The following is a 27,911-nucleotide window of genomic DNA, read 5'->3' on the forward strand; positions in this document are numbered from 1 at the left end:
ACTGCCATTATAAAGCTTGGAAGAGCCTGGACATTTTGAATATAACTCCGATTTTGTCGGAGTTACTCACCCTCCGAGGGTGAGTAAATCATGGGATAATTTCAATTTTTGGGTGAACTAACCATTTAAGATTCATTTTATTGTCATTGCATGGTACTGCACACACTAGGGCTGTCACAATATACCAGTACTGGTTATAATTGTGATATTTACAAAATGTAAACACTTTATCGTGTTAATTAGGGGTGTCACAATATATCAGTATTGGCGAAGTGGGTGGGAGAACAGTTTTGATGAACTTGAGGACCTTTACAGGCACTTCATGATTACTGGTGTTAATTCCACTGTCCTGTATTCATTGAGACAGGTTACTGCAGTCTACTTTATAAGGTTTTATTCATTTCAATGACTTTTTCAGGTCTAAAAAAACACACCTTTAAAATTCCTTCATATGAGATCCCTGGTCTGCATGTTTGAGCTTATTTTCAAGCTTGTTTTGTCTTATTTTAAATAATTTTAATCCATCTTGTTATTTGACCCAATATATATCAAAGCACCACTGATGTGAGAGTGATTGAACATAATACAATACAATAAGAGCGTAAATTATTTATGTGTATGTATTTATTTATATATTTGTGTTATTTATATTTAATCTTTGAGGGTCTAAATTTAGCGATATTTGGCTTGCACTCCTGTACCTGAATGTCTTTTCCCATATAACGCATCATCCATAGTCCCACAGTGCCCCTCTGGCTCCGCCTGCTACAGTAGTCAGTTTTGCTTTTATTACACAGTACAGTCAGTATAACTGTGTGCGCTACCGACTAGACCTGTATCAGATAACCACAAATGAAATGCCATAACACAATTTTCCTATAAGCCTTCTGATGATGCCTTAGACATCTGACAGTACAAAAAAAATCAGCCATCTTGGCTCATATTGAATTGTAATGATGATGCCGATGTTACTGTCTTGCGATTACTCATACGTTAATGAATCAGCCTGGCTGTGTGTTCTGCTACCTTGCCTTGTCGTTCCACTTTTAATTAACATACCGCAATGATTAAAGTTTTAACTTAATTTTCTTTATCTTTTCTCTCAGGGCATCCAACCCTCTGTGGGAAACTGAGTAAAACGTTTCACCGGCACCAAAACACAGAAGCTCTGCTAGATAGAGGGAAATACATAAAGTGAACACAACAGTGACTGACGTACACTCTCCAGAGCTGGATGAAGGTGGTGTAATGGAGGAATGAGTGAAGGAGAGTGAGAAGAGAAGAACGAAAGAATGAAGACAACTGGAAAGCGAACACGTCTTTTCATCAGTTGTTCTTTAAATTAATACATCACAATAAGACGACATGATTGACAGGAGGCTGCTCCTATTGGTGTCCCTCTGTTTTGTAGGAGGAGCCTGTGTCAGTAAGATTGTTCGGAGAAGAGGGGTGAGCTCAATTCAGACCCAGCATACGGGAAATGGAGCAACTGACCAATGGGATACAAGTTTGGAGAGGAATGGAAATACAATGACAAGACTCAAAGAACTGATTGCTCCTGAGGAAATTGAAGAGCAGATTACAGCTCACCAGAGCCATGGAGCTTCTCCCGTCTTCACCAAGGAAAACTTTGTTGGGTTCAATGCCAAACCACCTGTACAAATAAATGAAGACTCCGATCAAGCTGATTTTAAGGTACAAGCACCAATTGATGACTCTAGAGACATTTTAGAGTTAAAAAGGAGCAGAAATAACACAAGGAAAGGTGGAAGGGTTGACAAATGGATCCCAAAGCACCACAGGACAACCTCTGGCATGCACTTCAATAGAACAAGATTCAAAATCCCTTCAAGATCCAGATCGAGTTCAAATTTTGCCATTCACACTACAGCAGGTACAAAGGTAGTCGCTCCAGATTTGCCTCGAAAATTGAATCTCACTGGAAGCTTATTAAAACTAATATCTAAGGAAAACCTTGTACGGATTGTGAATTCTCAGCTTCAGAGTGTTCCAGGTCTAAATATTCCAGGCAAAATGAGTCACAGCAGGAAAAGGGATCTGATCAACATGGATCACAGTCAGATGGAGGCGCTCAAACTGAAAAAACAAGACAGGACAAGCGTTCCTGAACTGTTTAACGCGGATAACCAGACTGCAGAGCTACATTCAAGCACTTTTACAAATGCCAGTCTAATTTCGGATCAGACTGTTCACACTCTCTATAAACAATTTAGCGGATTCAGTATGGATCTAGGAGAGGAGGACAGAAAAACGGATGTGAGAGGTGTACCCGTCACTGCTTCATGGAAGTACAAACACTTCACAACTCGCATAGCATCAACTCCCCAAAGTGAGATCATGGCCAGCACCGAGACGAATCCCTTCGCTGGTCAGAGAGATATGGGCATATCGCACACGCCGTCTCAGATCGACTCAGGTCCTCTGCCTGACGTTTTCAGCTCACTGACTGAGGGGAGTCTTGATGTTAAAGAGGAATCAGATCAGAGCACTCTTCTGCCATTCAGTGTCACTCAGAATCCATTGATTAAAATTTCAGAACCCATTGACAGCAGTCACATCCTAAAACTCCCACCAGACCCAGAATGGGGAAGGAAGGAGGTGGAGGAGAGCGGAGAAATGACTGTGGACTCTCGCCTTGGCAGAGGTGGACAGGGCCTGGTTTTCCAAGAAATGGATGAGGATGAAGTTGAGGGGCGAAATCAACAAATAGGGGAAATCTCTCGATCTAGAAGTCGACGAAGCTGGATCTGGAACCAGTTCTTTGTCATTGAGGAGTATGCCGGTCCAGAACCAGTGCTCATTGGAAGGGTAAGAAATGAACTTATTATAATTCCATTAAAGGGACAGTTTACTCAAAAATTTTAATTCTTAAAATTTAATTTACTCACTGCCACGTCAATACAGTCATGTAGACTAATGTTCAAAAGTTTGGGGTCTGTAAAAAAGTTATCTTATGCCCATCAAGGCTGCATTTATTTGATCAAAAATATAGAAATTATTATTATTATTATTATTATTATTATTATTATTATTATTATTATTATTATTATTATTATTATTATTATCTTTCTGACCCCAAACATTTGAAGAATAGTTTGACTTTATTTCACTATATATTTTACTATATTACTATATATATATATATATATATATATGTGTGTGTTGTTGTTTTTTTTTTTGACTATACAACAAAAGACTGTGGCCCAGTGTTGTTTTGGACCCCGCTGACAATCATGAAACATTCTGTAAATTATTTGATGATGACTTTTCTGTGAACTTTCCCTTTAACACACAACTCATTGCAATCAACTTTTAATAGACATTGATTTTGAATATATCTAAATAACCACTTATCCTAATTAAATAATGAGCTAAGATGAATCAATTTGGCACAGGAAAATCAAAGATCACCAGCCACTATGACCCTCAAGACAGCGAATTGAAAAAAAAAATCTCACACACTGAGACTGAACGACGTCTCCCACAGAACATCATGTCTGAACATTTATCACATCACTGATCTAAATAGCATTAGTCACATTATCCCAGTCTTTTTTTCTTGCTATCTTTGCCTTTTTGAATCCCGAGGAATGAAGAAGCCGAGCTCTGCAGGTCACAGAATAATGTTTCAATCAGCCTCTTAATCAGCCGCTGATTCTACTCTGTTAATGCTACAGTATGTGCTGTGATGAACAATTGCTCTTCTCATCAGAATATCAAAAGCCCAGTGGTGGAGCATAAAAACTTTATGTTACCTGCCCTCTCTTCTATGAGTCATACTCTGTTACTGACCCAGTTTGGGGATCAAAGTGTTGAACTGTGCGCATGGCTTGCAGTATCAGTCAAATTTTAGACATACATTCTTTAATACGATCTTTTGAATAATTATTAATGTAAATTATGAAATGACATAATGACATATATATATTGGAATTATGCAAAGCAAAACTATCTACAATAATCCATAAACTATATTTTAGTTTTTCGCAACCATTTGCCTTGATAACAGCTTTACAAACTCAACCATTCATTATATTTTAAATATTTTATTTTATACATTTATTTATTTATTTATTTTTTACAATTTTTTATTGTTATTTGTTACTTTTTGAATTCATATTTTTTATGTAATTTCTTTTCTAAAAAGAATTTTAAAAAATTATATTTCTCATACACTAGGAATTAATAGAGATACTGCCTAGTCATTTTTTATCAATATTTTTGTCCTGTTACCCAGTAAATACATTTAAACATCTTCATTTGCTTTTTGTGTTAGATAATAAATTCAGGCATTTAAAGGTGCACTGTGTACATTTTTGTGACATCTAGCGGTGGGGTTGTGAATTGCAATCGTCTAACGCTCACCCCTCCTTTTCGAAGCACATAGAGAAGCTACAGTGGCCCAGACAGAACAAAGATGTCGTCGTCTGAGACAGCAGAGGGTAGCTAGCGCTTTGTAGAGAAGTTTGTCCATTTAGGGCTACAGTAGAAACATGACGGCGTAAAATGGCGATTTAACCTGCGGTGTATGAAGATTGAAATGGCTCATTCTAAGGTCATAAAAACATAAAAATTCATTATGTAAGGTCTTTATAGACCACTGAAAACAACGTTATGTATATTATATTACATTTATGTCAATAGATCCTCATAAATACTACACACTGCACCTTTAAGCTTAAAAAAAAAAGTAAATTAAGTGAAAAATTTTTCTCCTTTTAAAGGGGTCACATGATGCATTTTCATGTTTAATGTGTTATGTAGCTGTTTGTGCGTGTATAAGATTTGCAACGTTACAAAGTTCAAAGTCTCCCACAAAAAGATTTACTCTATCCAAAAGAAGAGGCAGATCCAGACCTAGCTTAAACGGCTCGATCAAATTCTCCCTCACACCTAAGTCACTATGTGAAAATAATTGCATAATGCCGCCCAAAATGTATACGCAAAAAGATGGGGCGTGGCTTAAGGTTTTGTAATGATGCCGCCATGTCGTGGAGGCGCTCTGTGTTTCTATGCGAAAGCAAAAGTGGACGCATTAAGGAATCAGTGGTTAAGATTAACTCTTCCAGAACAGTTCAAACCAAATGTTCATGTGGGTGCAGCATATTTTACGGAGGACAGTTTCCTGTACCTGGGAGAGTACAATGTTATGCTGAAGTTATTCCGATCGATCGGCTTGGTCATCTGCATTTTCTCGGACTAGAACTGATATGGTAAAACTGACGACTTTGTCTTTGACGAAAAATGTCTTTTTGAAAGCTGAAGCTCGTGATTATGGTAAGGGGCATTACATTTCTGACACACGCTTGAGGTGTTCAGCCGATCACAACACACTGAGTCAGCTAGCCAATCAGAGCACCCTGCGCTTTTTGGAAGCAGGGGCTTTGTAGAAATCAATGTGCTTTAGAAAGACTGGGCATTGAGGAGCTACAATAATGAACAGTGTGTGAAAAATTATTTATCTTTTTGAGCATTAAAGCATGTTAAAATATTCACCCAATACACAAAATAATGATCTTTCAAAATAGCATCATCTGACCCCTTTAAGAATAAATACAATTTGTTTTAGGTTTTTGGGGTTTTGATTTAAAACAAGAAAAATTGGGATCAGTAAAATAATTGTATTTCTATTTATTTGCTTTCATAATTTTTATTTGAACTTGTTTTGAAAAAAAGAAAAAGATTTTTGTAGTGCACTAAAGTATTAAATTCCAAGCCTTTAGATGAAAAGGTCTTTAAGATGATGGAAAACATGCATTTAACAGATCAAAACTTTGTATATCTGACATTGTTTCACAGTCTCCACCTCTCTATTTCCATCACTCTTCTTTTTCCACTTACCGTCTCCCTGAGCTGCAGTTTGAGTGCTAAGGAAGGCGGTGGGGTAATATGTTGAGTAAATGAATGATGATGATTCTGCGTGTCTGCCTGAGGCAGTCAGACGGCACTGTGGGATATAAAAAAAAAACCCTCTTGTGTTCTCTTCTGGGACGTCTTCCTGTCTGTGAGTTGGCTCCTGCAGCATTTAATGGAACCCCCGTGCTGTTAATACCCAGCTCCAGAGCCAGACACATCCACCCAATAGTTTTAGACACATTTGATCACTGCACTCAAACGGGATGGCTGTTTAGAGTGGCTAAGAAGACAAGCATTGATCTTCATTAGGGGCTCGTGGACAGCAGAAAGAAAAAGAGGGCGCAGGGGAAAGCAGCAGAATGAAGGAATGGGGAATTATGAGACTGAAAATGCCTTAGGTGCTGTTGACCATTACTACAGATGGACAGTCCTGTATGTCATTAGAGCCAATATGGTGTGCTTACAGGTGGCAATGCTGTCACTGATAGTTCCCTGCTCTCTGAGCATCCTTCACGGTATCTAACACTGCGGCTGAACCTGTTCAGAGCCTGAGCATGTGTTGTGTGTGTACGTACACACCTAATGCTCTTATGTGTCCTAATGCTCTTATGGATGCTTAATCTTGCTGCTTCGGCCCTATGCGGAGCGGAGCCGCTTGCACTGCTGTCTGCTGAATCAATGGGGACGTGTTTTGCTGCGCTTTATAACTGAGATGATTATGATTTAATAAAGGGCTGAAGTGAACTATGTAGCCCCGCGGCAGACGTGCCAAGTGCCACTGCGTACTCAATCTACAGCGTGATGCTAAGCACAGATTCAGCATTTGGAGCGCATGTTCATACACTCATTATGGCGTCTATAAATACAGCACTGGCCCATTATGCATTTTAACATATTTTATGGTAGGTAACATCAATTATACGCAATTATGGTTGCGTTAAATGATAATCAAATTGGGGGGTTGGCATAACAAGCATCCATATGTTTATGTCAGAGGACTTATTGCCAGTGAGCATATGCAGGGGCTTTATGATAACAATATATGCTCCTCTGTAATTCCATAATGAATGCATTTCCTTCTTGATCTTAATGTATGGACATAAATTAGCACATCTTTTGCATTCAAAAGCAGTGGCAGGGTGTGACACACAGGGAAACAAATTTGCACTCTATTGTATGAATCTATCAGAACAATGGTCTCTTAAAGCCGCGAGTCTCTTTAGACTGTTCCTAACAGGCATAATTTGGATTTACAAAATAAAAGTGGCATGATTGAGATTTGGTACTTGAAATGCTTGCAAACACCATCATTCCTCTGTGGTTTTGTGTTTTTGGAAGTGATGTTGTGGTGCTTGGGGTCTCTTGATTATGTCTCAGCCCTTTACCCTCCTCTGAGTTGTGTTTGATTGGCTTTGATTTGAAATGTTGTGGTTTACAAATCAGATTTAGAATTCCACAGTTGTTTTGTCGGCAACTTGTTTGGCATCTATTTATCTGGTTCCTATCTGTCTGTCTGTCAATCTGTTATTCCACCCAACAGTCCGTCTGTTGTTTGATCTGGTTAAATTGGATTTTAAAAGACTTTTTCAATTAAATTCTGAATGGGATAGATAGGTAGGTAGATGTCTGTGTAGGGGGCAGAACCAATTTTTAAAGCAAATTTAAATCTGCTTTTCCCACTTCGAGCACTGATAGAACTGAGAAATTAGGTGAGGAGGACTAGAAACAGTATGTGTAAGTAAAGCCAAGTTAAAGGCACGCTATGTACGATTTTTGTATTAAAATATCCAAAAACCACTAGAACAATGTTATATATTTTGTTGACTTATGTACTTACATTATCCCAGATGTTTCCAAGAATGTTTAAATCCAGAGAAATAAGCAATTTTATCTATCAATTACATCATACCACGTTACCCTCGATTATTTTGTAGAAACTATGGAAACACCAAAGACACTTTAATATATTGTGTGTTTTATTAGACAGGTGAGCAACTGTTTGGATGCATTCATCAACAGAAAACTAATCATTGTTTTATAGCTCAGCAGCTTGTTGTTTAAAGGGGTGATGAACTGAGAAATCAACTTTCCTTTGAGCCTTTGATATATCGTGATATAAGAATATCCTGTAAGTTTCAGAGCTGAAAACGTCCTTGTTAGTCAAAGAAAAGCTTTTATAGACACCAGGCCCAGAAAACGAGAGCTCTCACCATATGTCGACCACTGATGTAATAGGATGCAGAAGCACTGCCTCAAGCCCGCCCACCGACTCATGGAGCTAAACGATGCCGGTTGCAGCTCACGTGTGTAAGACATTGCACGTTTGTTCGCTTAATTTCACTGCGGAATTGATTGTAAACAAGATAGAGGTCGAGACTGGATTTGCAGACATATTGAGATTAAAACACAATGCTGTGCCTTCTATATTGGATCCGACAGGAATGGTGCAACACACTTATGTGAGTAAAACATATTTTTTATATGTGATAGTATTGCATTGTTACAGATCGTTTGATATTGATTACATACCTTAGCACGCTGTCAGGCTGGATAATCCTTTATTTTAGGTGTTATTGGTTCATTCGTGATCAGACTCGGACTTGTAACTCCAGGGCTCGCAAAGAGTGTGTGTGTGTATGGTTCTCGGTTATATTCACTGATTGGGCCGACCAAGCGTGTGTGTGTGTGTACGGTTCGCGTTTATATTCACATCGGGCCGACCAAGTAATACAAAAATAACATTCCTTTTTTGCGCGTGTGTGTATGTGTGTACGGGTTGCGGTTATTCACTGATCGGGCCGAGCAAGCGTGTGTGTGTGTGTGTGTGTGTGCGGTTCGCGGTTAAATTCACATCAGGTTTTTACTCGAGTACAAGTAAGAAAGTACAACATTTTTAATGTAATTAAGTTTTCAAGGTAAAAAAAAACGTCTCGTGTTATGACTATAACCCTTGTTCCCCGAGAAGGCTGCGTCATCGTGACAACACTTTGGGGAACGCCCCTAGCGTAAAGCGTCTGAAGAATGAATAGAATCAGCCCAATCCTGATTGGTGTTGTGTCATGATGTAGTATGTGACGGCATACCCGGAAGATACAAAGAGACGTCAGAACACAACAGAGATAGCGTTCTGCGATGAACCGAACGCTCTGTCTGATTGGGCGGACACGAGACGCAGTGTCTCGTTCCCCTTCTCGGGGAACAAGGGTTATAGTCATAACCCGAGACGTTCCCCTTCGAGGGAACTCGAACTGCGTCATCGTGATGACACTTTGGGCTAGGGGGCAAGCACTCTACCACCAGGCGTCTCAGGGAGATGCAGACCGAAGTATCCAATGAAGGTGTGCGGAGTGGCCCATCCAGCCGTCTCGCAGATCTCTAGCAACTAACAAATGAGGGCAATAGAAGCAACTCGAACAGTCAAGGGCAACAATATGCAACAATATGCTGATTGTCTGTTTGAAGCAGGCAGCCCCTTCTTGGGTGAACCAAAACACACCAACAACTGGTCTGACTTTCTCCACTGAGCAGACTTCTCCAGATAAATCCTCAATGCTCGCACGGGGCAGAGGAGGTGAAGTCTGCTCTCTTCCGCCGTCATGTGAGGTGGAGGATGGCAGGCCTGAAGAACCACTGACCGTGCCACATTAGATGGCACCTTGGGCACATAGCTCGGACTGGGATGCAAGAGGGCCTTAACTCCGCCAGGGGCAAACTCCAGGCAGGTTGGCATGATAGCCAAGGCCTGGAGGTCCCCCACTCTCCTCAGAGAAGTGATGGCAAGGAGAAAGGCCACCTTGAAGGTCAGTATTCTCGCCTCAGCCGACTCCAGCGGCTCAAAGGGGGCCTCAGCCAACCCCTCGAGCACCACCGCCAGGTCCCATGTTGGGACTCTGGAACGAGCCGCAGGCCTCATCCTCCGAGCCTCACGGAGGAATCGTACAACCAGATGGTGCCTTCCCAACGGCCCATCACCTAAAGGTGCGTGGAAAGCCCCAATGGCAACCACATACACCTTAAGTGTGGACGGGGAAAGACCGGCGGAGAAGCGGTCTTGAAGGAACTCCAGCACTGAAGCCACCAGGCAGATAACTGGGTTCACCTCCCGCTCTCTACACCAAGTGGAATATACATTCCACTTCAGGCTGTACAACCTCCTGGTGGAAGGAGCTCTGGAGCTGAGTAGGGTCTCCACGACACCCGCCGACAGGCCCTCTCCTAGGTACTGGGCCCCCTCAGGGGCCAGACCCAGAGACCCCACACCTCTGGCCGGGGGTAGAAAATAGTGCCCCAGGCCTGAGATAGCAGGTCCCTCCTCAGAGGGACGTCCAGCAGGTTGATGATGTCGGAGAACCATACTCGAGTGGGCCACCGGGATGCGACTAAGAGAAGGCTGATGCCCTCCCGGTGGACACGCTCCAGAACTCCTGGGAGCAGAGTGATCGGAGGAAAAGCATACAGACGCAGCCTCGGCCCCCCAGCGGGGCCGGATGGGCGAGAGAGAACCACAGTGGGCAGTGGGACGTCTCTCGAGACGCGAAGAGATCCACTTCCACCGGGCCAAACCGCTCGCACATGGCTTCCACCACCTCGGGGTGGAGTCGCCATTCCCCGGACCTCAGCTCCAGCCTCGACAGGATGTCTGCTCCCTGATTTTGGTCCCCGGGGATGTACATCACCCTGAGGGATGACAACCTCCCCTGGGACCACAGGAGAACCTGATGCGCCAGTCTGCAAAGAGGGCGCGACCTCAGGCCCCCCTGGTGGTTTAGATACGATACAGCCGACATGTTGTCGGATCGTATCAGGACATGGTGGCCGCGGAGGTCAGAGAGAAAGCTCCTCAGAGCTTTTCAGGCTGTTGATGTGCCAGGAAGAATGCTGGGTCTCCCACAGACCTCTGGAAAAGCGGCCTTCCATGACCGCGCCCCAACCAGTGAGGGATGCGTCTGTTGAAACGGTCTTCCGGCAACAGGACGCTCCCAACACTGGCCCCTGGGACAGGAACCAAGGCTTCTTCCATATGACGAGGGAACGAAGGCATCTGCGCGTGCAGATATATTCGGAGGCATAACCATGCGCCGAGATAATCTGCTAAGGGAACCAGCCTCTCGAGGCCGGCCTCGGGTGTCAACCGAGCCTCCTCCCCGACCCCCTGAAACGGCTAACCGGCAGGATGAAATCGAGGAAGATTTTTGGTGTGCGTACTAGAAACGATGTGGCCCGAAGCGTACTAGACGGCGGGAGCACAGCATTGATTCCCAAAATCTCCACAGGGGAGGCGACCTCGATCGCTCCTACCCGGGAGAGGGGGCTGGCCAGCAGGGGCCTCATCTAAGGGAGCAGCTCGACAGGGCCGCAACACTAGGGCGGACACTGCGATTAGCAATTGCCTGAAACTGATGTGTCCCACAGGCCATAAGGCGGCGAGAACGACATCAACTTCCGGAGGGCTCCAGGAGGAGCAGCCTCACCATGCATGGAAGCAGCCCCCTCAGGAACTGCCCATGCATGATTGCTCCCATCTTAGATGAATATCCAGACAAGTCAAACACACTTGGGCGACAGACTGATTAAAAGTATCTAACTTATCAAAGTCAGATAACATGACACTCAATTCCTCAGAATTAAATGTCATCATAATCACCCAACCCGTGCAACCTGGTCTGAATGATAGGCTGAGTAAAAAATACATCTAACTCCTCAAAGTCACACTGCATGAAAAGTGGGATTTTCGACCCCGTAAACGCCTGTAGACTCCCGGAAATCTCCCTAATTTTCAGCAGTTTTCGACAATTTAGAGGCAGCGAACGTCGCGTTCGTCTGTGCCACAAATTGTCGCAAACGAACCATGACGTAGGTGGAGAGCCCCCCGCGGAGAGACCGCGGAGGTACGACGCCTCTAATTAGCATATGAATAGCAGCGAAACCAGAGAGTCAACGGCCTGACTTGAATTTACTCACTCAGTATTGGCTGAAGCCACTACTTTTAAACAAGAAAAATCCCTCGTGATTGGTTGGCAGATCACTGCAAACCAATCATTATTGGTCACCCTGGCTCATTATAAATGTAAACCCCAATAATAATAATAATAAATATATAATTTATGTTGTAATAATTTATGTTTTATATTAATGTTATTGTGCTATGAACAACACTATTCATACCATCAAGGAATATATGGGAAAATATGCCCGGACCGTGCCGTTTATTCAAAGAAAGAGCTTAATTTATAAACACACCGCTGTTTATTCAAAGAAAGAGTTTTATTGTTAAACACACAACTATATACAGTGCAGCAGTAATGTCTCTTATGTTGTCCTCCAAACGTCAAAAAGAAGAGCCCAACACATTCGGGAAACACAGGCGTATATGGTGAGTTGACCTGTATTTCGGTATCGCCTCTAATCTGGATTGCAAAGTGGCACAGAGTTCGGAGAGCTCCAGGCTGCGAGAGGGTGGTGGTCGCACAATCCATCCAGACAACCCGTCAACAATGCCGTCTTCCTCATCAGATATGAGTTCAATGGGCGCGGACTTCCAAATGTCCACCTCATCCTCAGCCAGCGCACTTCGTCTCGCTTCCAGCAACTGTAATACAATCCATAAAGACAATAAGCAACCTGAAAAATACTCACATTGACAAAAAACGGATCTAATATAATAAATCTTACCCTTTTTCTTCTTGATCGACTCCGAGCTAAACTTTGCAGTTTCCGCCTGCGATACAAGTTCAGGTTGTTTGTATCTGAAGCTCCGGCGTGTCGATTCATAATACGTCTTACAGGCAGCTGGAAAACAATTACATGAGACTGGTATTAATAAAAACAGTCACAGTAAAATTAAACAAGGAATGAGAAAAACATTAGAAGTTATACTTACACACAATGTCGTCGTTATCAGCGGTTAAATCTGGACCATAGACCGTAAAAAAATATGGACTTCATTGACTTCCGCTGACCATAGTTGAAGCTTTCATAGGCCCACTCACGGCGCTGACATCTTGGGACCGAGTCTGCGCAGTAGCGATCTCGGGACCGGAGTTGCGCAGTAGAGAACAGGAAGTAGAGGCGCGATTATCAAAAGACCGCCCACACTCTCGCAGATGCAGAATAATTCATTGTGTTGGTGTGAAATAAACAGTTATGGAAAAGTAGAAATTAAAGCTAAAGCTCCAATCTCCTCCCAAAAATCCCGAAAAAAGTCAGTTAGTGCCTCAGTGACAACTTCACTCAGAGAAGCCGTCAATCTCAGCTGTCAATCATGACGTCACACCCCCCATTTTTATAGCATCAAATAACTCACTAAAACTAAACTTATTTAAAAAACGAACACTTGAAATGAAATTATCGTAATAAAAACTGCCTAAAATGACAGAAACCATCTTTAGGAAACAATTATTTGAAGTGTAATTGAATTGTTTAGTGTATCTCGCGTCCATTCAAATACATGGAGGGGTGGGGTTTAGGAGCTATACTGGGACCGGCCACCGGGGGGCGATCGAGGCGCAGAGGCTTCAATTTCTGACAGGAGCACTACAGGCTTGATCTGGACTCGTGGAAATCGCTCCAAGCAGATAAGAGGTCATGGCTTCATTATGAGGCGAGGATAGTCTGTGTAAACAAAATTTGCAGTTTTAAGCTCGGATCTATTAATGCATCCATTTCCTTATACAGCTGAATAAAAGCATATTCTTTCAATCGTAACGTTACATTACCCATGCTCTGGTTCATAGCCCCTGCAGTTTGCCTCAGAGTTGTGAAGACGTCAGACAGCTGAAAATTAGTCGAAAAAGTTGGTCGCGTCCATACAGAGGAGTTGAAGGGGAGCTGAAGGCGAGACAGCGCCCTGTCATTGTTGATCACGAAAAAGATAAAGCAGCAAAAACACAGGAAATGTATAAAAAAGTCCAAAGTCCAAAACACGTCTGTTTAAAGCTCGTCTTCACGCTTTGTACGCGTCATGGCCATGACCTCGCACGTGATTGGACGAGGGCGAGAAGCTCGTCGGGCTCCTCCAATCACATGCATTGTTATAAGGATGTTTTCCAGAATTAATGAAAAAACTCTGTATTAATACATTTTCCTGGACAGAATGGAAAATGTATTTAGTACCACATGCATGTACAGACTACAGTTCTCGCTCACAAATTTGATGGGATTAGGATTGATTGTCTTGATATAGTCAGTTTATGACAGTTTACAAAGAATGTATTAAATTAACAAGAAAATGAAACAAAAGAATGTTAAGAGGTGAATAAAATAAAAAAATGTTGATGTATATTTTGGCTGTGTGTGCGTGTGTGTGTGTGTGTGTGTGTGTGTCTGCCTGCACAGATGTGTGTGTGTGTGTGTGTGTGTGTGTGTGTGTGTGTGTGTGAGTGCGTGTGATTGTGTGTGTGTGTGTGTGTGTGTGTGAGAGAGAGATAGAGAATCACAAGAGTCTGGAAATCAGTCCACAGAGGGGCTTAATTTATCCCTATATTCTTCAACCTCTTTGAGGTTCCTGACCACCAAGGAGCTCCAGAAAAACCTATTATATTTATTTTCACTTTATTTAAGTTAATGGGTGTGGCAAAAGTGCTTCAATTACATATAGGCATAACACCGTAACTTTTTATTTTGTGTGTATTTTTTTTTACATAACATTGGTTATTGATAATGACATACAGAGTAATTAATCTACTCTGTTAGCCCGGACAAGTTGAATCTACTTAAAAAAATTGGTTGCCCTAAAAATTTAGTTATGTGAACTAAAACGAGTACATTTAACTTAAAATGTTTTAGTTAAAAAAATTCAGAACCTAGATAAAACTCCCCCTGCTGCTACTCTGATTTGCATTTGTGTAGCTCACAGCATGTTCATTTACATGTTAAAGCCTCCCCTAGATTTAAGGAGAGGGGGGGTCATGGGGGGACAACTGCCACGCAAGGCCCACGTCAATTTCCGACAATTTACGGCAGTTTTCGGTGTTGCCTGCAAATTGCCGTGCACAGTTGTAAACCTGAAGTTCCACGGCAATCTACAGTGCCACATACTGACGAAAATCCCACTTTTCATGCAGTGTCAGATCATATTTTAATTTAAATCCTCGGAATTAAATGCAGCCACAATACGGTGAAACATGGTCTGAATGATAGGCTGAATATCTAACTCCTCAAAGTCAGATCATATTTTATTTAATTCCTCAGAATTAAATGCAGCCATAATCATCAGACGATACTGTTTTATTGTGTTTATACGGACTCGTAAACTACACGTTGCCTTAGCAACGTGGTTAAAGCCGTTATAATACAATAGGCTTTCATCCCTCGAGAAGAAAGCCAAACAGGCACGAGGCTGAAACACCCGAAAGGCGCACGGCAGTACGCGTCGAGATATTTCTCAATAAAAACAGCCAGCACCCTCAGGAGCTGACTGCATGCCTCGCACCCAACAGTAAAACATGCCTTCTCACCGTGTCACGTTGTATCACTTTAATAGCAGACCCGAACCTACGCGCCGCCTTGGCAACGCGAGATTGAATCTTGCATAGGAAAATGGCGAGCCTCGATACGGAGCCCGTCTAATCCTCAGAATCAGACAGCTCACGCATCGGGTCCTCCACTCCGGGAGAAGAAGCCGCAGCGCGGGCTTCCACACGGGGAAGGAGAACAATGGAACTGTCACAGGGAAGGAGAAGATGCCTCAGCACTCTCAGGTTTCCTTGACAGACCCATCCGCGAGTCCCATGATTGATCAGCCATGCTGCCTCAACAGGCACGGGACCAGCCACGGAGTTCGCGAGCCCTGAGAAAATGCTTGTGAAAACAACATTGGTAGACAACAACACCAAATAAGACTGACAACACAGAGCGCTAACGCTGAAGAGCAAAAAGCTATCTCTGTTGTGTTCTGACGTCTCTTTGTATCTTCCGAGTATGCCGTCACATACTGCGTCATGACGCAACACCAATCAGGATTGGGCTGATTCTATTCATTCTTCAGACGCTTTACGCTAGGCGCGTTCCCCAAAGTGTCGTCACGATGACGCAGTTCGAGTTCCCTCGAAGGGGAACTACTTTTATTTATGAAATGTAGTGCAGTAAAAAGTATGACATTAAAAATTATGCTTTGGAATGTAATGAATTAAAAGTTTTCCACAGAAAAACACTGATAAAATATATACTTGAAAAATTTACTGGAGTAGAAAGTAAAAATACTTAAGTCCGTCTCTGATCTTATATGATAAAACAGTGCTGCGTTACCCCACATACGCATGAGTGGAAGAAGCGGAAGAGGTCGTCTGCGGCATAATAAAAGCTCTGCAAAATCAAGGCATCATCAGCTACGCTTTTGTTTTGAATAAGTGACCTCTAGCGGCACTTTAACTACACAAGTAGTTTTCATGTAATTTCTCCAGCTGAATTAGCTAATGAGACTCTAACAGATATCTAAAAATGAGAGGTAGCACATCCATTAGTCCTAAATAATTATTTGTTAAATAATAACAAATTCACATCGGTCTTCAGAAATCTCCTCAGACCACTAATAACGCTCTGTCCAGGAGAATCTCTAAACAGCATTTTGAGCTTTGATCTTTCACTTTCTTCATTTCGTTTTTTCAAATCCTCTCATGGCAAGTGCATCAAAACACTATAACATGTGTTGCAAATGCTTTATGAAATCCATTTAAAAACACTCACAAACACTTGATTTCTGTAATTTCATGGCAGCTCAGCTATCTCCAGTCGGTTGGCTTTTGAAACCTTTTGCTCCTATAGTATTTTGATATTTCAGATTGGGGTCTCATATCCACTACTACTGTTCCATGCATTCACATAGTTAAGTGCATTCGAAAGCGGTTTGGTTTTATTATTTCTGTTTTGAGGAATTCCATGGATCCTGGTCAATGGTTAGGAGTTTGTTTCATAGGAAGGTTTTTGAAAGTGACCTTGTAGCACACTGTGATGTTACCACCAGGCGTCATTCATTGACTTACCACAGGGTGTTATACTTCCTTTCCTGCCGCTGGCTGCCCCATCGCTCTTCGGCTGCTATTTGTCTGTCCATGAGTCTCCTCACCTGCTAGAGGCCAAACGTGGTGAGTGGGGGTATGGTGTTATATTAATAGCACCGTACATTACAGGTCAGAAGAATAAAGCCAGTCAAAGCACATAATGAAAGCAATCAAATCCTTTACTAGTTTATTGAACAATTGTTCAAATATGAGACTTCTTAAAAGTCTCCTGTCTATCGAAAATCAGACCACTCAGTTGTATAAGCGATACTTAGTTTATTGTATTTATTATATTTTGTGCTGCCTTTGCAATGTAAAAGGCTGTATAAGACATTAAATACACTGAAATCATTTTATAAAGTGGGGTTCAAAGGTTCACATTAAATCTCTGGAAAGGTAGTTTGGTAATATCAGGCATCAGGCAAGTTAGTGATACAGTACATGCATGTGATTTTGGAATCTTGGTTCCTCCACTAAGGAAATAAAAAAGATAATTCTCAAAATTGAGTTTATTTCTCACAAGATTAATTTATATCGCACAATTAAATTTTATTTCTCAAATCTTCCAATATGACCTTTTTTGCACAATGTGATTTTATTTCTCACAATTGTGACTTAATATCTCTAAATTGAGAGTTTTAACTTCACAATCTGAATTTATATTGCATAATGTGACTGTGTCTGAAAATGTGTCGGTATATCACGGTTGTGAATTTATATCTCATAATATGACATCGCAATGTGGCTTTTTAGCTCACAATGTGACTTTATATCTAAAAATGTGCCATTACATCTCATAGTTGTGAATTAATATCTTATATTATGACTTTGCGCAATATGGCTTATTGCCTTTACAGTACATCTCACAAGAGTTTATATCCCATATTGTCACTTTATATCTCTCATCTGTGACTTTTTTCCCCCAAGATCGTGAATTTATAATGTGGCTCACAATTGTGTCTTTTTTCCCACAAGATTGGGAAGTTATACCACATAATGTGACTCTGCTTGAAAATGTGCCTTTATAGCTCACAGTTGTAAATGTATATCTTATATTATCACAATGTGGCTTTATACCTCACAATGCAAGATTATATCTGAAAACGTACCATTATATCTCACAGCTGTAAATTTATGTGAAGTTATTAAACGTAATTTCGGGAGGAGTACGCCCATCTAATCTTCCAATTAATACCAAGGTATAAAACCAGCAGCTTACCTCTTCCCATTGTTAGTTCTTGCAGCATCCCTCCTCCTCCCCTGCTCCTCCTTTTTTGTACAATTTTGCCTGTTTTAGGGGGGCAATCGGAGCTCAGGTATAATATCCTCTCCGAGCCCCTCTATAGCAGACAGCAAGCCAAATCTGTTTACCACTTTCACTAAGATTATATGGGCACACAAACTCGTGAAATCTCATGTTATGACATCTCCCAATGTGACTTTATATCGCATAATGTGAATTCATATCTGAAAAGCTGTCGTTATTTTGAGCAGGTGTGAAATTATAATCTGACTTCTCTCAATCTGGCGTTATATCTCACAATTATGTATGTATGTAATTATGTAGGTTTTTCTCTGAAGTGAAAAAAGGCTTCACTTGTGTAGTGGGAAATTATCCACAGTGGGTTGTAATGGTTCAGTGTCGGCCTTTGAGTCCCAGTCCATCCCTAGACTGAAGCAACCTGTTTGTCATGTCATGAATTAATGTTAAGAATGTTTGTGTGTGTTATCGAGCGTGTTGATGCCCTTGTGTTCTTACCGTATGCTCCAGTGCTGGTGGGTACTACAGGCAACCTGTAATGTAATTCGCCCTCCTTTCAAGCTGTTGCTTGGAGGAACGACACACTGCAACAGCAACCAGCTGCCTGAACCCCTGCGCTCTTTCCGCAAGCTCCAGGGCCCCCGACTGTCACAAGGGAATCTTCGCAGATTCTCAGCGAATCCACCTGTGCTGCTGCGCACAAAACACTCCAAGATCTGAGGCAATCTGTTGATAAAACCTATAACCGAATTCAACAGGAGCACATTTGTAGCACAAGGCGTAATTTTGGGATGAAAAAGATGAGGTTAGGATGCCACCGTGGAGCTCCAAGCTGGTGAAATTGAGTAACCTTGGAGCATGTGCAAATTTCGTGCTGTGTACGCGTTTGTTGCTCTGGCACACTGGGTTATTATATTTCTCATTTCTCGAGCACTCGGGGAGCGTTTTGAATATGTTAGGTGTTGGCAGGGGTAGATGGTGGCTGTCACTGGCATTTTAATGGGGTGTGTCTCTTGGGGGCCAATATGGTAAAGCGTGTGTGATCTGACCACACACACACACACACACACAAGCGGCCTGTCTCTTCTCATTCCTAAAAGCATGGCCAACAAGCTGTTCTAAAACACTGCACATCCAAATAGAATTAAAAATCACTACAAAGCAAGGGAGGGGGGATGAGTAAAAATGAGAATAAAGTGAGAATAAGACACAGAGGGTGAGCGACAGAAAAGAGAGCATGCAGGGGCAACAGTTACAGCACACACACGCTGCGAGAGAGATCATCAGTAATAATTGCGGAATGTCTCTTTCGGAACAGCTTTGTGTTTTCTTTCACTCTGTCTCTTGCAGTGAAAATCATTTAGCCTCCAGGCTGGAGCTCAGCAGGAGAGAGAGAGAGCAATTAGAGAGAGAAAGAGGGAGAGAAGAAAAGGAGGGGCACACAGGTAAATGATAAAGGAAGATGCGGGAATGATGCTGAGATGCCGAGGTGAGCGATGGGGTGGGCGGCGGAGATGACGGATGGACAGAGAGATGGGCTAGGAATGAGAAAATGTCGGAAGGTTAATGCTGCGGAGCAAATGAGCTGGAAATGCACGCAAGAGGGGAAGAGAGGGTCAACGCGGAAAACACAAACACTGGGGTCTAAAAGTCTGAGATCATTAGTGAAAATGATCAGCATAATAATAGTGAAATATTGCATTTTCTAGAATGTCTTAGTGTTTGGTTTTGTCTCCCTTTTGCGTTAATGACAAGCATTCGAGCTGCATAAATGGCACAAGTTTGTCAAACCGGATAATCATGTTCTCTAGTGAGATTTGAGAGAAACCATAGCGCCAAAGTCACGTGATTTCAGCAGTTTGGCGGTTTGACACGCGATCCGAACCGCTGATTCGAAACGCTGATTCATAACGCTCCGAAGCTTCATGAAGCAGTGTTTTGAAATCGGCCATCACTATATAAGTCGTTATTTCGTTTGTTTTGGCGCACCAAAAATATTCTCGTTGCTTTATAATATTAATATTGAACCACTGTACTCACATGAACTGATTTAAATATGTTTTTAGTACATTAGTCGATCTTGAGAGAGGAAATGTCATTGATGGCTATGCAGGCCTCACTGAGCCATCGGATTTCAACAAAAATATCTTAATTTGTGTTCTGAAGATCAGCATGAGGGTGAGGAATAAATGACATTATTTTCATTTTTGGGTGAACTAACCCTTTAATGTGATAGTTCACCCAAAAATGAGAAAAATTCACATATTTGTTGTAAGGGACTATTCACAGAGAATGTGTTTTTGCATTGAAAAATGAGCAGTGGAAAGAGGAAAAATGCAAGTTCTTAACCCTCTACTGCACACATTTGAATGCTACATTTATTCCAAATCATTTCTTGGTTCATTTGGAAGCATTTTATTGATAAAACTTTTTTTTTAGCCCACCCACCCCCCCATTTATTTATTTTTTACCTTGCCTTAGGGCAACATTGTGCAACAATGGTACAGAATCATAGAAAAAAATATTAATTCACATATCATAAGACAATGGTTGGAGAGCAATACAAAATAACAAATCTTTTTTTTAAAAGTCAAGAAATCAAAAATCTTTAAATACAACTATATTTAGAGCTTATTTTGTGCACTAATATGTGCTAATATGTGATAACTTCCAAACATTAAAAACGAAAAGAAAAACATGGCAAAAAAAACAAAACAAAAAAACTTACAAAAGGTTCTTCACACCTTCATACACACCCGTATGTTTATGTAAAGTTCATGTCATTTAAAAAAAGATTACTTAAGCAAATAATCTTGCCTCCTGTGGCCATGTGTCAGAAAAGGACATTATCACTTGATAGTGATTCCCACACCTTATTGGACTGTTCTTTGATACTTTTTTGACCATTCTGGCCAATTGGCCAATTTTGACCAATTGGTTTCAATCATTTAAAGAAACATGTACTAATTAAGGCGCTTAAAGAGTTACTTCAGTTATTTAGCATTAAGCTTTGTATCAGTAGAAACCCCTTAGTATATTTGAATTATGGTACTTTCCCCCCTCATATCCCCCTGAGACGAGAGAATTATGCATTTTATTTCTGGAAAAAATCCTCAGATGACGCAAATATCGTAATTTTGCGTCATCAGAGGATTTTTTTGGCCAGAGGCAAAAAACTACAGCCAGTAGGAGCTGTTCCGCATGTTTTCAACTCGCCCATAGGGGAACGATCTCACTCACAGAATGTAAATGAGTTCGGCCTCAGGCATTCAAAACGGAGCGATGCGGAGCAAAGTGAGTGTTTCAACTTTTCAATGAATTCCTATGAAATTTTAGCTTCCATATGCGATCTGAAAAGGTGCCAGACTGGACACGCGCTGAGAATGACAGCCGTGCTTAACGTTATCTCAGCTCTGCTCAGCTTTTACTTCCCTCTCGTGCTGAATGAAATCTGACTCCTGTCCTGTGACTTTCGTTCGGCTCACTCTCACTTTATTGAAAAGACACGTTCAGTTTTTAATTGTAATGTTTATTCTCTAACTGAACGAAATTATTGTATTATTATGAAGATCAAAACGACGCTAGGGGCGGTGTAGGGAGTGGCCTCGTAGGGCAGCGAAGCAAGTGCATTCTGGGAATTGTTGTCTATCATCCACATGAGACAAAAATACATTTTCTGTCTTTTCTCAGTCTAGAAGGCACCAAATTCAAAAACAATTTCACATTTCTACTACATAAATGACACAGTTTAAATACACATTCATCTTCCCAGCGCTGAAGTGCCCCTTTAAGAAAACTTTCCATTGCCTGAGGGCAGCGCTGTGCTGTAGAGTGTTAAGATGCTTTTTTTGTTCATTTAAAGCTACACTGTGTAACTTTTTTAGTTTATTCTTAGCTAAAAACACTTAGTTCTTTCAAAAATATATGTGCTCATTAATGTATATTTACTTCTTTCAAGTAATAAAGTATTCTCGTAAGTTTATAATATGCCATTGAAAATACATACGGGTAAGGGTTCGAATGCGGGTCGCCATGTTGCCCCCCCATCTTGAAAGCACATTAGCCAAAGAGGGACATACCCGTAAATTCAAGCTTCGCCTTTCGCGTTTTAACACTCGATGGCACCGTGTCGAATGTGGACGAGGTCGAACTGGAAGCCATGTTAATCTTGGACTAAATCGGCCGCCGTAGGAGTTAAAACGAAATCGGAATTGAGAGGAACAGAAACTATTATTCACTGGATGGTCATATACCTTTCCACCGCTAGATGGGGGAAAATATCACACAGTGTAGCTTTAAACAAACGTAAGCACTGCAGAATGCCGTGTCATGTGTGAGATGCTACATAATATGTGATCTGACCGGCTGGTGCATATTTACATAATAAAACAATGGTGTGAATAACTCCTTAAATTGTGTGACTTTTTTTTTCTTTGGACCTCAAAAGAAGACCCCCATGACTTAATAATATGGACCAAACCAGTTCCGAATATCTTCACAATATCTTTGTGTTCCGCAAATGAGAGAAAATCATTTAGGTTTGGAATGGCATGAAGGTGAGACAGGGTACATAATAGAATATTTATTTTTGGGTTCACTGTCCCTTTAAATGAAATTAACTTCAGACATTTGGACTATTTGGACCCACTGTATATGCAAACTCATGACCTTGAAATATGGTGAGGGGGTTCTTGCAAACATTTTTTGATAAAGCACAGTAAACAATGAGAGAGTAGGATGTAAGAGAGAAGGAGGGCTAAGAAACAGTGAATACTGAGAACACACACACACACACACACACACACACACACACACACACACACACACACACACACACACACACACACACACACACACACACACACACACACACACACACAGAGAGAGAGAGAGAGAGAGAGAGAGAGCGTGGTTAAATACCATTTTATTATAAACCCCTGTGGAGAAGAAATTCAAACGTGTTCCTTCTGAGAGTGGGAGAAGTAAAGGAGAGGGGGAAGGGGGAGGATCTGGAGAGTCTATTATAAGTAAAATTCAAAGAGAACATGTCTAAGCCATTCTCTTCTCTCCTCTCTCTTTATTCTATTCCCTGCCTCTCCCTGTGTATCTTTCAAATCAAGATAATGCTACACACAAGTGCTTTTTGTGCTTTTTTTCTTCTTTTACCCACACTTTCATCACAGGTAAACGTGAACTTATTTTCATTTCGCTAACAACTGCTATCACATGGCATTTTGATATTTTCTGATTTCTGAATAACTTTGACTGTTATTCTCTCTCACAACAGAGAAACACCCTGCATAACATGATGCAACAACCCGACAAGCGATAAAAGCGATCACTTGCATGTGAATCTTTGTAGAGTTTTTCCTTTACCAGTCGTGACTGCAATGAGCATCAGGTTTTGATGACTTTATTTGTATTTCTGTAGGGTTGTGCTTGGTAGCACCACCCACTGTGAAATCTCATTGGTCCAAAATTCCTCTCCACATAAACCACCATTTAAAAGTTTAGGGTCAGTGAGATTTATTTATTTATTTTTTGACAAAAATGTATACTTTTATTCCAATAGGATGCATTAAATCAAAATTGATCAAAAGTGACAGTAAAGACAATTATAATGTTACAAAATATAACTATTTCACATATAATAAATGCTCTTTTGAATTTTATGCATTACAGAATCCTGAAATTTTTTTTTTTTTCAACATTGATTATAATTCGAAATGTTTCTTGAGCAACAAATCAGAATATAGACAAATTTGGGTGTTTTTCAAACATTGATGATGCATTTTGTGGGCGGAGCCTACCTGGTGGCATACAATTACAGTTCTGCAGTAGCACTTGATGGCAGCCATGTAAAAAAACAATACAAATTTAATTTCGAGTTTATATCTCAAAAAAATGTCTCGCATTTCAGAGTGTATATCTCACCATTCTAAGAAGAAATATCAGAATTGCAAGATATAACCTCAATATTCTGTCTTTTGCCCCTCAGAATTGCAGGTTTATATCCCCCAATTCTGACTTTTTCCCTCTCAGAATTGTGTTATCTGTGATAACTCGCAATTGCAAGAAAAAGGTCAGAATTATGAGATAGAGCTAAAAATGTTATGTTTAAATGTTACTTATCTAAAATGTTATAGGTTTAAATATTTCATCCTGTAACTGTAAAGCTGCCGCTATTAACTGCATATATTATGCAGATATTGTTTACATCAAATCCATGCTTAAAGTAATCATCACAGGTTTCATCAGTCCAGTCTGTGGCTTGCAACCATAAATGTCTCTGTTTAGCTTCACAGAGTGTTTTCGACAACGATATTCTACAAATATGAAGGCCATCTCTTTGCATTCCGTTTCTGACATCAAAAGGCACAACAATTTTGTGGATTTTGCCCATTTTCCTCCAATGTTTTTCTGCCACCACAATACGCGTGCAGCTGCAAATGGCGTATCTGTGACGTCTGCTCAAAAATGGTCTATTATAATGATTTCTAAAGGATCATGTGACTGAGGACTGGAGTAATGATGCTGATCAAATAAATGCAGCCTGGGTAAACATAAGAGACTTCTTTCAAAAACAAAAAAATCTTACCAGCCCCAAACTTCTGAACGGTAGTTCAACTGTATATTTAACATAATGTAATCTGTATAATATGTAATCTGACTCATTTTATAAACCAAACAAAATATGTGACACAAAATGCAATTTCTATCTCATTACAAAATGCAGTTACGCTTTACTGCATTTCATGCACATAAACACAAAAGCCAGTTGGTTTTTGTCAAATGTAAAATCCACTATTCATTCAATTTATACAAGTTTGTTCCTTTTGCAGACTAAAAGAAGAGGTTCTACTGACAAAATTGTCATTCTCTGTATGAAACACATTATGGTGTAGCAGCATTTTATCATGAAATACTGCATTTTGTGTCATGCAATTCATACAGTGCATGAAATTAGTTAGGTTACACTTGGTGCCCCATAGTGATTGTGTCACACCGGGCAGCAGTTTCAAATTCAGCTTGGACAGACAAATTACTTGTTGCATTGCTCTTGTTTATGATACAGTGTAAGTCTTTCATCTACTGTGTCAGTCTAGATCAGTGTTTCCCAACCTTTTTCTAACAAAAGAAAACTTTTAATTATTTATAAATCACAAATGATATGCTTCACAAGCCCCTATCCTCATTCATCTGTGAAAAGTTCATATAAATGGACCAAATTACCTGAGATTTCATCTTGCGCCTACATTTCTTTAGATACATCAGGAGGGATTTTCGTGATTGGCATATGAATATCACTGCACATTTTCAATATGTTCCATGGCTTTCTTTTGATTACACCTATTCACTAAATGCTGATAATTTTAACAAGAATCAAGGATTCTTTTCTTTTGGCCCAAACTGTATTTCTTCTGTATTTACACTTGCCGTTTACGTATATATATGAAGAGTTCATATGCATAAGCCTCTAAAAGCCACTTCGGTCAAAAATGAGATAACGATACCGAGATACTGAATGCTCTCTGCATTCATAAAATACTTTCACTTCAAACCCACTAAATCCCAGCCTCAGTCCATTCAGAAGTACCAGTATTTGGGTAGAAACCTATACATAGAAGCCTGACAAAAACGCTTATTTTAAAGCAAGATGTCAGACGGACTTAGAGGCTTTTGCATCTGAAGTCTTCATATATTTACATTAAAAATATTGAAACAGCTGATAAGCATTTAGGTAACAGGAAATAGCTGGATCCAATTGCAGGTGTTGAAGTTATTTTCATTACTTGGACATACACAGTAAAAAGGGACTTTTTGGTTTTGTTCAATGTGGATGCTGAACAACTCAGAGAAGCAGAGAGAGAAAAAAATTATGTCTGGTGAAAGAGAGGAAGAATTGAAGGAGAAGAGGAGTAGTTGGATCAGGACAAGGGAGAAGAAGAGGAAGGGGAGAGGAGGAATAATGTGTGCACTTTTAAGTTTTCCCCCTTACACACGTGGAACCTATGAAAGCTTATTTCTGCCATGGAATAGAAAATTGTGACCTTTTTATCTCACATTTCTGCCTTTTTTCTCCCCATTCCTAGTTTATATTTCAGAGGAAAAATATGTCGGAATTGTGAGATGTAAACTTGCAATTGCAAGAAAAAAAGTTACAATCACCTTTTATACTTTTTTTCCCGCCACAGAATTAAAAAAGGTTCAATAGTAACCAAACACCATGTATGTTGGGTTATCAATGGCAGCAATTTTGTTTTCATGTCAGTAAAATCTTCATGTATTGTAAAGCTTTTACTACAACAATTCCATATACAACTGTTCCATATATGCAGAATATGCAGTCTGCGTAGGGCACTAAGGGGGCACAATCCCACCCTCTATGGGGGCACCAACAACACCCCATCCCCAGAAAGCAATTTCAACGGAGATGGCAACTGAAGTTCTGCATACGGGACCCATTTGACCAGTGGCTGCCCTAAGCAATTCTGTTTCTTCTTCTTTTTTTTAAACTGTACATTCTATAATGTAATGACTCATTCACCTATAGCCTGTTGCTATGTTGCCACGAATGCACACATACAACACTCAACTAAAAATGTAGAATGGCTTACATTCTCTGCAGTAAAAGGACATTTAATTATAAAAACAATAGATTTCATATTGTCTGCAGATACAACTGAAAGATGACACGTAATGCAGTTTTTGTAATCCCATCAACGGTTAGTATTTTGACAGTCATGTTTAGCTCTTTTCAAGTAATTCAACTAGTTTTATCTAATATTTATATTGTATTTTAGCATTATTTCACCATCAAACACTACTGCAGAGGGAATGGAAGAACATACATTGTGAATGGCCCTTTCCTAAAGTTTTCACATTCTGTCTGTGTGGCAAATTTCTTGATAATGGTTTGGATTAAAATAACAATAATTTCCCTTCAAATCAAATATATGTGGTGACCCACAGGTTAGGAATCCCTGGTAAGGGCAAGTTTCAACAGTTCTCACATGTCTGGCTTGTATAAAGGCTTTAGAGGTAGTTCATTGTCAGTGATTTGCAGCTGGAGGACTGTAAGGCTTTGCTCATGCTCAGACAGGGGATGGTCATGCGGAGGGTTAACTCATGTTTATGCATAGACCAGTGTGAATACAGTGCATGACCTTGAGCTAATATTTATTCTGAATCCTCTCAGCTGAGACTGGCCGTCCGCTTTACTTAACCATGCCCACTGCTCCTGAATAAGGGCAGTGCCATTGAGAGAGAGAGAGATGACATTATTGAATAGGGTGAAGCTTTAGGGGAGGGGATTTGACCTGTGCCCCATACTGTTAAAACATGGATGTACAAAAGTGCAGATTTATTCAGGTTTGAATGAATACATGTGTATTTTTCAGATGTGCATTCTAACAGCCTGTGAACTGCAAAGGCACATCATTAATATTATAGTTTCAAGCCGGAGGCTACAGTCAGAAAAGTCTTTGAACTGCTCGAGCTGCAAAATGTTTATATTAGGGCTGTCAATCAATTCAAAATTTTAATCACATTAATTTATGGAATGCAGATTATTTTGATTAAATTCTCTGGTATATCAAAGACATTATTGTTGCAGATGAGTAAACCATTCAATAGTGGCTTTGGAGGTTGATATATCGCTGAACTGGAAAAAACCTTGAATTCCGTGAATGTGATATTACTTTTATACAGCACTTCAATAAACAAACCATGAAGTTAACATGGAGTATCTTACATTTTAGATAAACATTTTTACT

The 27,911-nt window shown here is 40.6% G+C and overlaps 1 protein-coding gene across 1 annotated transcript in view; it reads left to right on the forward strand.

Moving 5' to 3' along the window:
- Nucleotides 1-1,365: 1,365 nt before the first annotated feature.
- Nucleotides 1,366-27,911, forward strand: part of cdh24b (cadherin 24, type 2b) — a gene marked incomplete at its 5' end in the record, with an annotated part of 109,429 nt that continues 82,883 nt past the window's right edge. The window contains 2 exons of the mRNA XM_079820463.1: nt 1,366-1,695; nt 1,999-2,829. Of these exons, the coding sequence (XP_079676589.1) occupies nt 1,366-1,695; nt 1,999-2,829 (1,161 nt within the window). The remainder of the gene's footprint in view (nt 1,696-1,998; nt 2,830-27,911) is intronic.

Source organism: Gobio gobio, assembly GCF_949357685.1.
Source record: "Gobio gobio genome assembly, chromosome: 6".
NCBI lineage: Eukaryota > Metazoa > Chordata > Actinopteri > Cypriniformes > Gobionidae > Gobio > Gobio gobio.